At 38.9% G+C, this 13347-nt stretch overlaps 1 protein-coding gene across 1 annotated transcript; it reads left to right on the top strand.

Annotated features, from left to right (window-relative positions):
* The first annotated feature begins 329 nt into the window (after positions 1-329).
* LOC129266172 (ferredoxin-fold anticodon-binding domain-containing protein 1 homolog) lies at positions 330-13296 on the top strand. The gene is made up of 6 exons (XM_064103863.1): positions 330-490; positions 3124-3336; positions 3712-3868; positions 6608-6811; positions 8777-8947; positions 9572-13296. Exons 2-6 carry the CDS (start codon positions 3144-3146, stop codon positions 10992-10994), a joined length of 2148 nt encoding a protein of 715 aa, XP_063959933.1. The 5' UTR covers positions 330-490; positions 3124-3143; the 3' UTR covers positions 10995-13296.
* Positions 13297-13347: the final 51 nt, after the last annotated feature.

Below are 13347 nucleotides of genomic sequence, written 5' to 3'. Positions count from 1 at the left end.
GGCGCATGTGCCAGGTCTATGTATACATGATATATCGAGTCATTGTTTCTCCTATTCCCTCACCCCCATCGAGCCCTTCGTCAAAAGCTGTATGGATCCGCCCCTGAATAAAAATTCACGAAAAGTCTAAAGGCGGACGAAAATCCCCTCCCCCCATTGGTAACGACATTGCCAGAGCCGCGCATGCGCGCGCTGCCGAGGTTGGACGTCTGTCCAAATAAATATTACACGTATCGTCAATAGAACCAAATCCGCCGAGGAACCAAATCTGCAAACATCAAGCCGCGTCAAACCCGGCGGATATGGTTCCGATTAAAAACGATATCGGCCATTAAGAACGATATCTGCCGGCGGATACGGTATCCGCCGGTGGAACCGAATCCGCCGCTACACCGGACGAAGGGAACGTAATGATACAAATTGTATCTTGATTTGATCTTGAGCTAATTAAGAATCTTCGAAGGTCAAAAGAGCCAAGTCTAGATTTACAGTGAGTACAAATGTCGTGCCCAAATGTCTTTAGTCGATCGAGTCTTTGCCACCCCCAAAAAGTTCCTAATCAATCGCACAACGTAACTAACTCGCGCTAGTAGCACCCTTTTGGCATTTTTGCTGGACTGACACTGACAGCAGAGAGCTGTGCCAGCCCCCGGGGTGAACCGGGGGCGCGAACTGGGGCCTCTAGCTCACGTCATGGTTCGCGCGCGCTGAATCATGAATGAACTTCTTCTTCTTCTTATGTTGGTTTGAGTGACGATTAGTCATATTTGAATATTGTCGCCATTGACTCTATTAATAAAAAAAAATCTCACTTCTCACATAATGATATTATTACCAATATGATGTAGGGGGCCTATATGGCAGTGAGTCCAAACTTCGCGCATGTCCATACTTCGCGGACGGTCATTATCTCAAAAACTAGCAAATATCCTTAAAATCTGACATCATCAACATGAAAAGCAACCTAAAATTACCCTTTGGTGTAAGTTTATTTAGGATGAGTTCAGTATTCATGAAAATATTGACAAAAGATCGGCAAATTTGTCACCATTAGCGCCCGTTTTGAAGAAATCTGATATTCTCAACAAGCATTACGATATCACCATTTTGCAAGCAGAAATCATCAAAAATGTGAGTTAAATGTGGTACTAACCGATTCTATAGCATTTTGCCGTCAATCTGATATAAATGAGTCACTTTTTGATCTTGAGTTTTTGTTTAAATCTCCACAAAAACTTTGATCTGCGAAGTTAGGTCACACTTTTTCAGAACGGTTTTCCAGCACAGCGCGCATTCGCCGATCGGAATAGAATTTTGAGATTGCGATACCGGCGAAATCCCTTGACCTACTTTACATTTTCGTCCATGATTTTATAATTTACGATCTTGCCGTCAATGTGGTAACTATTTCTTGAATTGGTTTCGTATAAATTATGAATATTTTGTGAACAAATTTAAGCCTGATGAATATTTTTGAAAAGTCCGCGAAGTTTGGACACCCCATCATACATAAGATATATGAAACACCCGACAATCATGACATGTGAACTGATGATGGGTGTGCTTAAATAAAGAATTTCAACTTGAAGGCGAAGATTATTTTCAAAGGAAATTTTCTGAGGGAATACTGGCGCTATTAAATGCAGTTTGGCACTGGCCAACTGACCTTTGAGAGAATTTTTCCACCGGTAGTGTAGTGTACTGTAGACTAGTGTTATATCATAACCTTGTTCATTGAATGAGTGGTGTAGACTAACTTTTTTGTGTGTTCTTGATTTTTAGGATTAACTTTAGGCCTAGACCCCTATTTGAATTTACACACATGATTATCGACCCATTTAATATTTTCAAGTTGTATATATTCTCTGATTATCTCTTTATTTGTATGTATAACTAATTTTTCGTAATGTGTTCATACTTTCAGTTTCTTTGTTGTTCTTTTACTGATATATCTTCTACGTATAGGCCCTATTCTTCTTTTTTCTTTCTTATAGCACTTTGAAACTTCCGCATATGAAAGTGCTTTATAATTTTTTATATTATTATTGTTATTAATATGACTTGCATGTAGATGATAACTGATCAATAAAACACTTATCTAGGCCGATTCAATGATATCCATTAGACTGATTTAAATGAATTAAGTATAACATTTTAAAGGATTGCAGAACATGCTAGGACAGGAAGCCTGGCAAAGAGCAAGGGGAGATGAGAAGAACTTCATCATGCATCACATGATGGTATTCGTCAACTACCTGAAAGCGTTCCTGCCCCCGGGGGGGGGGGGGGGTACTTAGATTTGGTTTGGACGGGGGTGTGCGGCTGAAGGCTCAAAACCATACCCACATTTAAGGGTCATTTTGGCTAAAAAGGTACCATTAGGGAGTTTCATCCAAAAAGGGGCCCATGTTTAAGGATGGGTTTAAGAATTCATAGCCTAAGTTGCGATCATCCGTGTGATTCTTTGTTCATTGATTAAGCAGAAGTATGTTCATGCGTACGCTGTTCTGGCTCCAGGTTGTTTTTAATTATCACGTTCAAGGGAGAGCTGAATGGGAAAAGGCAACGAATTGTATTTTACAGGATTTATTATATACTTTGATGAAACAGCGGATGGTTCCCAACATTTTGACCGGGCAAATTTGATCCCTGATTTGCAGGAATATTTGCACCTAAGACATTGGAGGAGAATATGGACCTATCATGTTTTAGGCCAGTATCTTAAAGTTGGGGCCATGTTTAGGGATGTTCCAGCATAAACCCATACCCATGTTTAGGGATTTCTTCCAAAAAGGCAACCCATTCCAGCGGCACATCCCCCCCCCCCCCCCCGCTGGTTTCCTACAGACATGGTCGGTGATTTGCTGGAAATGACAACCCAACTCTAAAAGCTGATCCCATGCATTAAATTTTGATATATGTTCGGACAAGATTTCTGTTTAATAGAGCAAACTTCTATTAGAACACAATGGGCAATGAAACTAAGAAGGGAGAACAAAAAAATCTCCAAAGCCAATTAAAAGGGGCATTAAAATTCATGGCCTTGGCAGCCCTGAATAGATTCTATAGGCCTACCATTCGGTGTGAGAAGTAATTTTTTTTTTATTATTGTCCAAAATGCAGATATTCTGAGAACTATAAAGATGCAATCTCTTCTGTCCGGCTGTGGCTCCATCTTGCTGCTAGGTGAGGCAAACTTCTCATTCTCACTCTCGCTGAGGAAGATGCTGCCTTCTGATATCTCCATGGTTACAACTTGCTTCCAGACAGGGGATGTCATCAAGTCTAGTGGCGATGGGGACATTCAGAAGAACATTGCTAATTTGCAATCATTAGGCAAGTTATTTTCCCTGGGAAATTTGCACTCCTTGAGGTTTCTGTTTTGATCCATTTCCAACAGGCACCAGGTGGTTTCTGTACAAGGATTCCAGAATTCAGCAGTAAAAAGGTTGAATTTCACATTAGGCCCATATTCTGAACTATGAATAACTATAGAGTGATCTAATTCTTTGGGTAACCAAATGTGACAAATACCCTGTGTAAAATGATTATATTGTTGATATCGCATTCAACACTCGAATCATCTCAAATACTTTGTACCCTAAGTTTCTTAATCACATGGATTTGATGTAGTATTGTAGCTCCAAATTCTGATGTTTTAGCTCACTAAACAAAGACTGCTCTTCATCCATATAAATTTACTTTTAACAGGAGCTTGTGTTGTCTTTGGGATCGATGCCACCAAGCTTGACCAGTACACTTCTCTAGAGGGAGCCCCGTACGATGCAATTATCTTCAACTTTCCCCATGTTGGCGGGAAAGGGAATATTGGGAGAAACAGGGACCTACTCAAGCGATTCTTTGAATGGTAATTATATCATACATGCACAGATCCACAGTCTGACTTTCAGTTGTGCTATTATGTCTGAAAAAAGGGGATGGGGGTCATCGCTTATTTTATGAGTTGCGTAATTCTAAAGGCGACCGCACACCTTACGATTGGTCTGCGACCCATTTCAGAATAAAATGTAGTAGAATTTGATGCTAATATTGAGACTTGAAATATCTTACTGTGTAATGCTCTAATTCATCGTACGAATACCTATGTTCAATTCTGTGACTATGCTATCATCCTTCTTAGAATAAAAGCGAATTTAATATCTAGTCGTAATGACGTCATAGCAGTCGTACCATTGGCTACGATTTCAAACTAATTTGGCCTTTAATCCAAAATAAAGGCTTGCAATCTTTCAAAATGGTTATATTAGTATTCTTTCAATTAATTTTAACCTCAAATAAAATGATATGTTCCATTCACATTTTCAGGAAATGAGCAAAATGCGATTTGTTCAAAAATCGGATCGCGAACAGTCGTAAGGTGTGCGGTGGCCTTAAGGCATTCTACCACGGCGCCCATTATATTTTCAAATTTTACAGGGTGCACGCGGCGCGCACCTTCTGAGCCCCCCCCCCCCCCTGGGTCTGCACCTGTCATAAAAGACACCATTGTCTATTCTGTGACATTTTATTGCTTTTTTCTTTACCCGGTAGTTGTGATTTACCGGTATAGCATTCCCAGAAATGAAAATCAATTCTGAAAGAATCTCTTTCAACTAAAATCTGGAAGTCCGAAGATTTCTAGCCGAGCACACTCATCATGATCATCACAATCATTGTCAAAATTGGCATCCGTCATCTCCATCGTGATGACCACCATCATCGCCAGTATACCCATTGACTTGATCACCATTGTCCTAACATCACCGCTAAAGCTAGTCATCACCATCACTGCTGCCACCACCATTGTCACCGTCATCATCACCTTTGTCAGTTCGTTACCATTATCATCACCATCATAATAACTACCATGATTAGCACAATTACTACCACAATTATTATTTCATAACCACCAAGTACTGTCATCACCCTAGAGAGGCGGCATCTGTTACAATTTGTAATGTTGCTTCATGTAGAAAAACAAACTCATGGGGCCCGTTGCATAAAAGTTACTATTATAGTAACTTTGCCATCCAATGGCAACTGCCATGGCAACAATGCTCATCAGAATCAAGGATTCCATGAAAGATACCATTGCATGGCAACGATACCATAATGGTAACTTTTATGCAATGGGCCCCTGGTGGCCTGGTGCTTGGTCCCTTGTACTCCAATGTAAGTTAACAAACTGGCAGACACTCATAATGACACACAAGTCAGGTTAGTTTAAGGTTACAACCTTTATTTACAAATATGTATTTCAGTTTATTTCATAGTCTCTTTCAAGACATACATACTGAAATTATTTTTTTTCATCATTAAAATATGAAGAAAGAGCTAAGTAAAGGTAAAAAACATATAATGTCAATGCAATTTTGATTTTTTTGGCTTCCCATAATTCTAACACAGAGTAAGACCATGCCCTAAATCAATCTGGCTTCACAGTGTGGGCCGTATAGGCACACGATTACCCTTTATAAGACACAAATAAAAATTATCTTGCTGTATTTAACCTTAAAAAAACTTTGAAACTTGTCTGAAAAGTCAAAATTCCGACAAGACGGTAATTAATAATATACACAACAGGTGACTACCTTGCCTCTTTTCACATCCTGCGTTGGAAATCTACAACATTGGATGAGCTTTAACATTGCAGTGAATGGGGATCGTCCAGGGCTCCGTCTTACAAAGAGTTGCGATTGATCCAATCAATCACACCGTCTTACAAAGAGTTGCAATTGATCCAATCAATCACACCATCTTTAATACAAAGAGTTGCGATTGATCCAATCAATCACACCGCCTTACAAAGAGTTGCGATTGATTCAATCAATCACAACGCCTTACAAAGAGTCGTGATTGATCCAATCAATTACACTGTCTTACAAAGAGTTGCGATTGATTCAATCAATCACAACGCCTTACAAAGAGTCGTGATTGATCCAATCAATTACACTGTCTTACAAAGAGTTGCGAGTGATCCAATCAATCACACCATCTTTAATACAAAGAGTTGCGATTGATCCAATCAATCACACTGCCTTACAAAGAGTTGCGATTGATCCAATCAATCACACTGCCTTACAAAGAGTTGCGATTGATCCAATCAATCACACTGTGTTACAAAGAGTTGCGATTGATCCAATCAATCACACCGTCTTACAAGAGTTGCGATTGATCCAATCAATCACACTGTCTTACAAAGAGTTGCGATTGATCCAATCAATCACACTGTCTTACAAAGAGTTGCGAATGATCCTATCAATCACACTGTCTTACAAAGAGTTGTGGAAAGCCAGGAATGTCAACATCTGAAATGCATGTTCAAAGTATTTTCTATGATGAATTCATACATCCATGGTTTTCTTGAAAATTCAGTGTGCTTTTTGTTTACAAAAGACACTTTTTAAATTTCTTGTAGAAAATATTATGACAATACTGGATTTCCATAGAATTTTGATTGATCGGATCAATCGTAACTCTTTGTAAGACAGGGCCCAGGGCTCTTTATAACATTTTGAGGCGAAATTGCCAGAGCCCCAGAGTTTTTTCTTTTCCTCTCTACACCAAAGAATAATTGATCAAATCCTTTAGTGAATTTCCTCTCCAGCTGCTCCCAGAGACTGTCACCCTCAGGTCAAGTCTTCCTCACCCTCTGCAACGGCCAGGGAGGAACGCCTGCTGACCAACCACAGAGGATATGGGGCAATTCATGGCAGGTCGTAGCCATGGCAGCCTACGGGGCGTTCATCTTGACCAGGACGATGCCCTTTTGTGCCAAGGATTATGAGGATTATGACTGCACAGGCTACAGGTACACTACTTGGGGGGGAAACAATGAATTGTGGCTTGCACGGGACTCACACTCTGTGATCCACCAAGGGTGGGTGTTTCATAAAGCTGTAAGTTACAATGGACTTTACGAACAACTTGTGATTCTTTCTTGTGGTCAACGATATGACTTTCATTGATTTATATCCTAAGAAAGGGTCACCAGTCATTTGTAAAGTCGATCATAAGTTAGGAATACCTTTATGAAACACTCACCTGGTAGGTGTTGGGTGTTTCATACAGCTGTTTGTAAGTTAACCCTAAATATCCCGGGGTATTTTGATTCTTGTCATTCCAGGGGGAGCCATTATGGCCCCCCTTAAGATCTCAGCCGCGGATTACGCGATCACAACAAAAATTTGCATGATGGTAGAGAATGACGTAATCTACGCAGTTGCATTGGTAAATTTCACTGAATTCATATATTTTTATATTATATTAATTAATTATGCTAATTTTTTGGTGAAAATATTCTTTATAGCATTCCTAACAATTGTGAATGAAAAAAATTCTGGTACCAAGACCGATTTCTTATGTATTTTATTGTTTTTTAATTTCTTATACACTTATTTTTTTACTTTTTGTTTTTTTATTGTTTTTTCTATGGAAATCGTTCCAGACTCAATTCTGATCATGAACAAGGCAAAATTAATTAAGTTTAATCAGTAAAAGTAGAAATAATGATACATTTATGAATTTTGGCTAATACACAATCTGCATTGGATTTGTAAATGAAATCACGTTTATGAGCAATTTGGGGTCTGACATGCACTTACATAATGTTGCGTAATGTCGTAACCGGGCTTCACAAATTTAGTCTCAAAATTTGTGCGAGACTTGAAAGTAAAAAGTCAATAAGCGGCGAGGTCAAAAAAATTTGCGCAGCAGATATATCACAAAAATTGTCGGGGGGGGGGAATGAGGGTTAACATTTCAAAATATAATAATTAAGTTCACAAGTATACATGGGTAATTGTCATGAAACTGGGACATAAGGGTAATCAAATTTCACTGATTGACTTGATTCAGTTGCAAGTCACGTGATCAAGGTCAAAGTTCATTGTAGGGTCAATGAACTTTGACCATGTTGGGGTATGGTATCAGCGATGAAATCTTAACAAATTAAGTTTAACTTTAAACTTGGACATAATGGTAATCAAGTATCATTGATCGCCTTGCTTCAGTTTCAGGCCACATGATCAAGGTCAAAGTTCATTTACGTGTAGGGTCAATGAACTCTGACCATGTTGTATCAGCAAAGAAATCTTAACCCAATTAAGGTTTAACTTAAAATTTTATAATGATTTATAAAAGTATATGGCTCTTATTCATGATTTTTGACATAAGGGTAATTAATTATCACTGATTGTCTTGCCTCAGTTTCAAGTCACATGATCAAGGTCAGCATTTTTTTATTGTAAAATCAATGAACTTTGACCATGTTGGGGTGTCAACAATTAAGTCTTAACAAAGCTTGATGTCATAACTTGAAAGTATATTTTTTCATGAAACTTGGACATAAGGGTCAAGTATCAGTGATTGTCTTGCTTCAGTTTCAGGTCACATGTTCAAGGTCAAAGTTCATCTAGGGTCAATGAACCGGGCAGCCGCTGTGCAGTGCCAGATCGACTAGGCTCTATCCCTTTAATTATTGAACGCCAAACAGGGTAGCAGCAACTCCCATCTTTTAACGTCTTTTGGTCTGACGCGGCCGGGGTTTGAGACAGACCGCTCTACCAACTGAGCCAACACACCGGTCTTATATAGAAGAGAAGGGAGTTACCATGTTTTAATTTCTGTCATTTGAATAACATTGTATACCTCTGTATACTTGACGACAAAGAAATCTTAATTAAATGTTAAGTAATTCATTTGTTTAATTGAAATGAATTCGATTTTGATTAAATTGCATTTGAAAAAAGTTGTGTGACTTATTTCCTGCATACAGGAGTCAGTCCAAAGGCTTTTTGACACAGAGTTCCATAACCCACATCTTCGAGAGGAGCGAGGAACACATCCACACCCAGCCCTGTCAGACACCTACAGAACTAGCCATCCAGACGGACCAAGGGGTGGTTACTTTAGACTGTCCAGTTGATCTCCATCGAGTGATAGACAGGTAACATTTATTTCCTATGTGTGTTAATCATTGGCAGCTTGACACCCCCTACATAATATGAACAAAAAGCAAGTCTCTCGAAATTGCTGCCTATGTTCTCGATCAGTTAGTTTCTTGATGTCAGAGTGATCCTTTGATCACTTCAATGTTGTTGCAAAGCCCATGAAATCCCCAAAATTCCTTAAAAGGGTTTTAAAACTTGCCTTGGTAGTTAGCAAGGTCAACTTTATCTCAGCAGGGGAAATTGCAAAAAGAACTGGAATAAATAAGTGAACTTGAAAAGTATGAGTATACCAAAAGTCATGGGCGGAAGTTGATAAAACATACAAACGTGTATGCTGTTAGGCCTGTATATTCTCAGCACTAGGTTCATTGATGCACCAAGAAGTGAATGTTCAGGGCAAACAGAGAAGTCCTGAAGTACAATCACTTTCGATATTCTAAAATGCAAGTACCGGTAGGACATTCCGAGCTATAATTAGTATATATTGGTTTATTCGTTGGCCCACTTGGGGAATAACGTGATATGAAGAGTGATTTTAAGTCTTAGTTATTTACTTTATCAGGTGTGGGTGTTTGTGCTGTTGTAATTCAAATGTGATCAATCTTTTTGTCTATTTTTAGAGATATATTGTCAGAGGCTCATCACCCTGTGTCACTTGTCTCAAGAGATTTACATGGACAGATTGATGAATCATTCAAAGACATTAAATATTGTCAAGATAAAGAGCTCCCTCTTGTGTTGGATTTAGAAGATGCAATCACTACTGGTCATTGTTCCCCTTCCGAGCTGTACCATCTCAAAAGGACTCCACATATTCTACAGCATAACGGGAGCCACGGCAATCAGAGCAGTGGTGTACCACAAGGCGCAGTTCTTGGAACCGTCGCGTCACATCAACAACCTTCATCATCATCATCAGATGGCAATAGTGTAGTATCAGTCTCATGCACTTATGTACCACGGATAGCAGTCGACAGTGAGAAAGATGGAGAATTAGTGGTTGAAGATGACAGTGACTCAGATTCTTCAAACAAGGAAACTTTGAAGCAGGACAGTGTTGTCTCCTCAGAGGAAAATTCAAGGACTGGGAATACTAGAACAGTCCATTCAAATTCTCATCATAGTGTTAGCAATGGACCTCATAATACACCTCTTGCCAAAGTCCCAAGGTATCAATCTGCATCAGGACATACCAAGAAGCACTTTATTCTAAGGCCTACACTTCTTACTCACGTCCCTTGCAGTCTTGGAGATACGGTTTCTCAGGGTGTCTACATCTGTGGCAGAGTTTTCCGTCGCTGCGGCATTCTCCCAAACCTTTATCCAATTCTTCACCAAAGCCTGATAGTGGTTCGAACAGATCAAGGAGATTCAGGAAAATTGTCTAAATCATTTAAAGATAAAGTCTTAAGGGTATCGGCTAATCTTCTAAGAGACAAGGGATCTGTTTCAATTAATGAATGTCTTGGGGATCAGGATGGTTCCACTAGCAAACATGGGTCCCTTTTGTTCAAAGTGGAAGGATCGAATGAGGCCTCGGATTCCGCATTCACTATAGGTCAGTGTGGGATCTTCCAATCAGGAGGATGGAGTTACAGCTATTGCACTTTTAACATTGACACCATCGCAATGGTGAAATACAATGTGAAAGATATACGTTTATTTTGGTCAGCAGATGACAGGATATTCACCAAGTTTTCAGAATCTGTTGAAAGATGTTCAGAATCTGATCCGATATCATCGCCTTCCCTGGAAGGGTACAGCCTTCACCCCCCTGCGTACACTCATGATATTAGCTTTTGGCTCAACGATGCCACCTACGATGAATTTCACTTCTATTCATTGATTCGGGCCGTGACCTGTGACCTCGTACGAGAAGTTCATTTCCTCCACAAGTATGTCAATCAGAAGATAAGCTACAACTATAGACTTGTGTACCAGTCTTGCGACAGGGCACTTACGAGGCAGGAAGCAACACAGCTCCAGTTGGATGTGAGAAAGGCACTCGATGAGTGTCCAGGCCTAGGTGTAAATCCTAAATAAACAAGTTGTGCTGGATTTACTTAATTTATTAAGACATCTTCCACATCAGACATCCATAAACCTTTCTTGTAATATATGTATGTACTTTCTGATGACAGATATCTATATTTTTTAACAAGTGTCATTATTATAACCTTTATGGTAGTAGAAAATGTGAAACAGTAGACCTATAGAACCTTGTGTCCCATCTTATAAAGAAAGTTGAGCTTCATGTAGTAAAATCTGAATTATGGGATGCTATCGCCACGATTGTCTGGAATGCATATTGCTATTCAAAGTGTTTGACAAATATGATGAACAATCTAGTATGCATTTTCTAAGTGATTCCAAGTTCAGTGTTGACCCTATAGGATTGCTGTTAACTCAAGTTGTTACATTAGCACATCACCAAATTTAAGATGGAGCTGGTCATTAGGTGTTGATCCATCATTTGATGTTATTTAGATCATCTTTTTAAGCTCACATGAAGTCTTGAAACTAGGAAGTTTTAATTTTGCATCTATAACATCAACCAAAACACTGAACATGAAATCATCAATTGTTTTTGACCAATCACCATGCTCCTTTGTTATTTATTGACAGAGTGACTTGACCTTCAAGAAAAGAAACAAGTGTAAAATCAACTGCTCTCCATGTTAATATTTGTCCACCTTGTAATTTTGGCTGCAACAAGATTGATATGAGAAAGAACTACAAAGAAGATATAAGAAACTGACAAATAAGATGCATGTAAGAAGATTATTTCAGTATTCTACACTAAAGAGCTTGTTACATACTTTTGAAACTGTTACTGTATCCTAGTGTCGTTATATATGATGTATATGACTGTTTTTTTTTAGGATTGTCGGTGCAATGTTTCTTTAATATAGATATGAATACAACCATGAATTATGTGTTTGATTTCTTTTGTTTGAAATGATTTTTTCCCATTTGAGTTTCCCTTTTAATACTTTGTTGTATGAACTATGAAGGTTTTAGGTTTAATAAAGCGAATTATACATTCCAATCTTTCGAAAGTATCAAATCCAGTATTCTATTATGGACTGCTCAAGATAAATAGAGAGTTTTCGCAATCTTATGTGGCCGCTCTCAACAACACCACAATTCCTTTAAAAATGCAAGTCAAATCACAATGGAAAGCTTTTGTCGAATGTTGGTGGACCACTCACAGGGGCCCGTAACACAAAGGTTAGCGATTGATCGTAAGCTTGATTTTTCACGATTAATTGTACATTGTAGTCAATGGAATCGATCATAGAAAATTGTTCTACGATCATTGCTAAGTATTGCGTTACGGGCCCCAGGACAGCAGATCATCCGAAGATTTATACCGACGAACAATTACAAGTATATGTTGGTATCCAGCGTAAAGACACTACGCTGCTGTCCCCGGTCCACCATGCTTTCGACAATAGCCTCTCGGCTTTCCATTGTGGTTTGACTTGTATTTTCAAAGGAAAAGCCAGTTCGTAGTTCCTCTCTGCGCTTGATCAGAGGAAGGTCATTTGTACTAAAGTGACATGGTGGTTTAAAATCTGAGACAAGCACCAACTTTGATGTCTTGATTATTCATATATTCTTTTGAATTGTGGTTCTCATTTACATCCACAAAAAACCACAACGCGTCCACGAACGACTGGTTTTCAGTTTGCCAAGTACATTGTGCAACATGCTATGATATGCATTCAAAGTAGGAATGCAACAGATACCTTCATGAAGTGTTCATTGGTGTGCTATTCTAGTCACCTGGTCTATTCAATTTCTTCATCCTGCTATGTAAGGCAAGCTTACGTAATATTTTGCTTTGAAATCTGCCTATCATAATGAAAGGTCATTTGACCGAAAATTGTCCATAATAATAATAATAGGCATTTATATAGCGCCCTCTATCTAGAAATATTCTATTCCAAGGCGCGATGTTATCATTATTATTACCCCGGCTTTAGCTCGAGCTGCCTTTCAGCGCTCATGCATTCAAGGAATTAATCCTACCGGGTACCCATTCACCTCACCTGGGTTGAGTGCAGCACAATGTGAATACATTTCTTGCTGAAGGAAATTACGCCATGGCTGGGATTCGAACCCACGACCCTCTGTTTCAAAGTCTGAAGACTAATCCACTGGGCCACAACGCTCCATGAGTAACTACGAACTGGTCTATCAGGGCGCTACACAGAGAGGCTGTGTGGTGATTGCGAAACTCTAGTATTGTCCAGTCCGTTTCATTACAAATTACACCATGTGTATATTTCATTGTTTCATCTATATTGAAATGTATGAATAAATGGAATAACAAAATGTATTTATTGTGAATGGGAATTAATTAAATATAATTATAAAGAAATGAATGTCT

This window comes from Lytechinus pictus, chromosome 8 (genome assembly GCF_037042905.1).
Source record: "Lytechinus pictus isolate F3 Inbred chromosome 8, Lp3.0, whole genome shotgun sequence".
NCBI classification, from domain to species: domain Eukaryota; kingdom Metazoa; phylum Echinodermata; class Echinoidea; order Temnopleuroida; family Toxopneustidae; genus Lytechinus; species Lytechinus pictus.
Note: the sequence above shows the minus strand (reverse complement) of the source record. Positions and strands in the feature narration are given on the sequence as shown.

Bases quoted from the DNA above. Each gene is read 5' to 3' on its own strand.
- LOC129266172 (XM_064103863.1), top strand. From the start codon at position 3,144: ATGCAATCTCTTCTGTCCGGCTGTGGCTCCATCTTGCTGCTAGGTGAG. The intron at 3,337-3,711 runs GCAAGTTATTTT...TACTTTTAACAG, and splicing joins TGCTAATTTGCAATCATTAG to GAGCTTGTGTTGTCTTTGGG. The intron at 6,812-8,776 runs GTACACTACTTG...TCCTGCATACAG, and splicing joins TATGACTGCACAGGCTACAG to GAGTCAGTCCAAAGGCTTTT.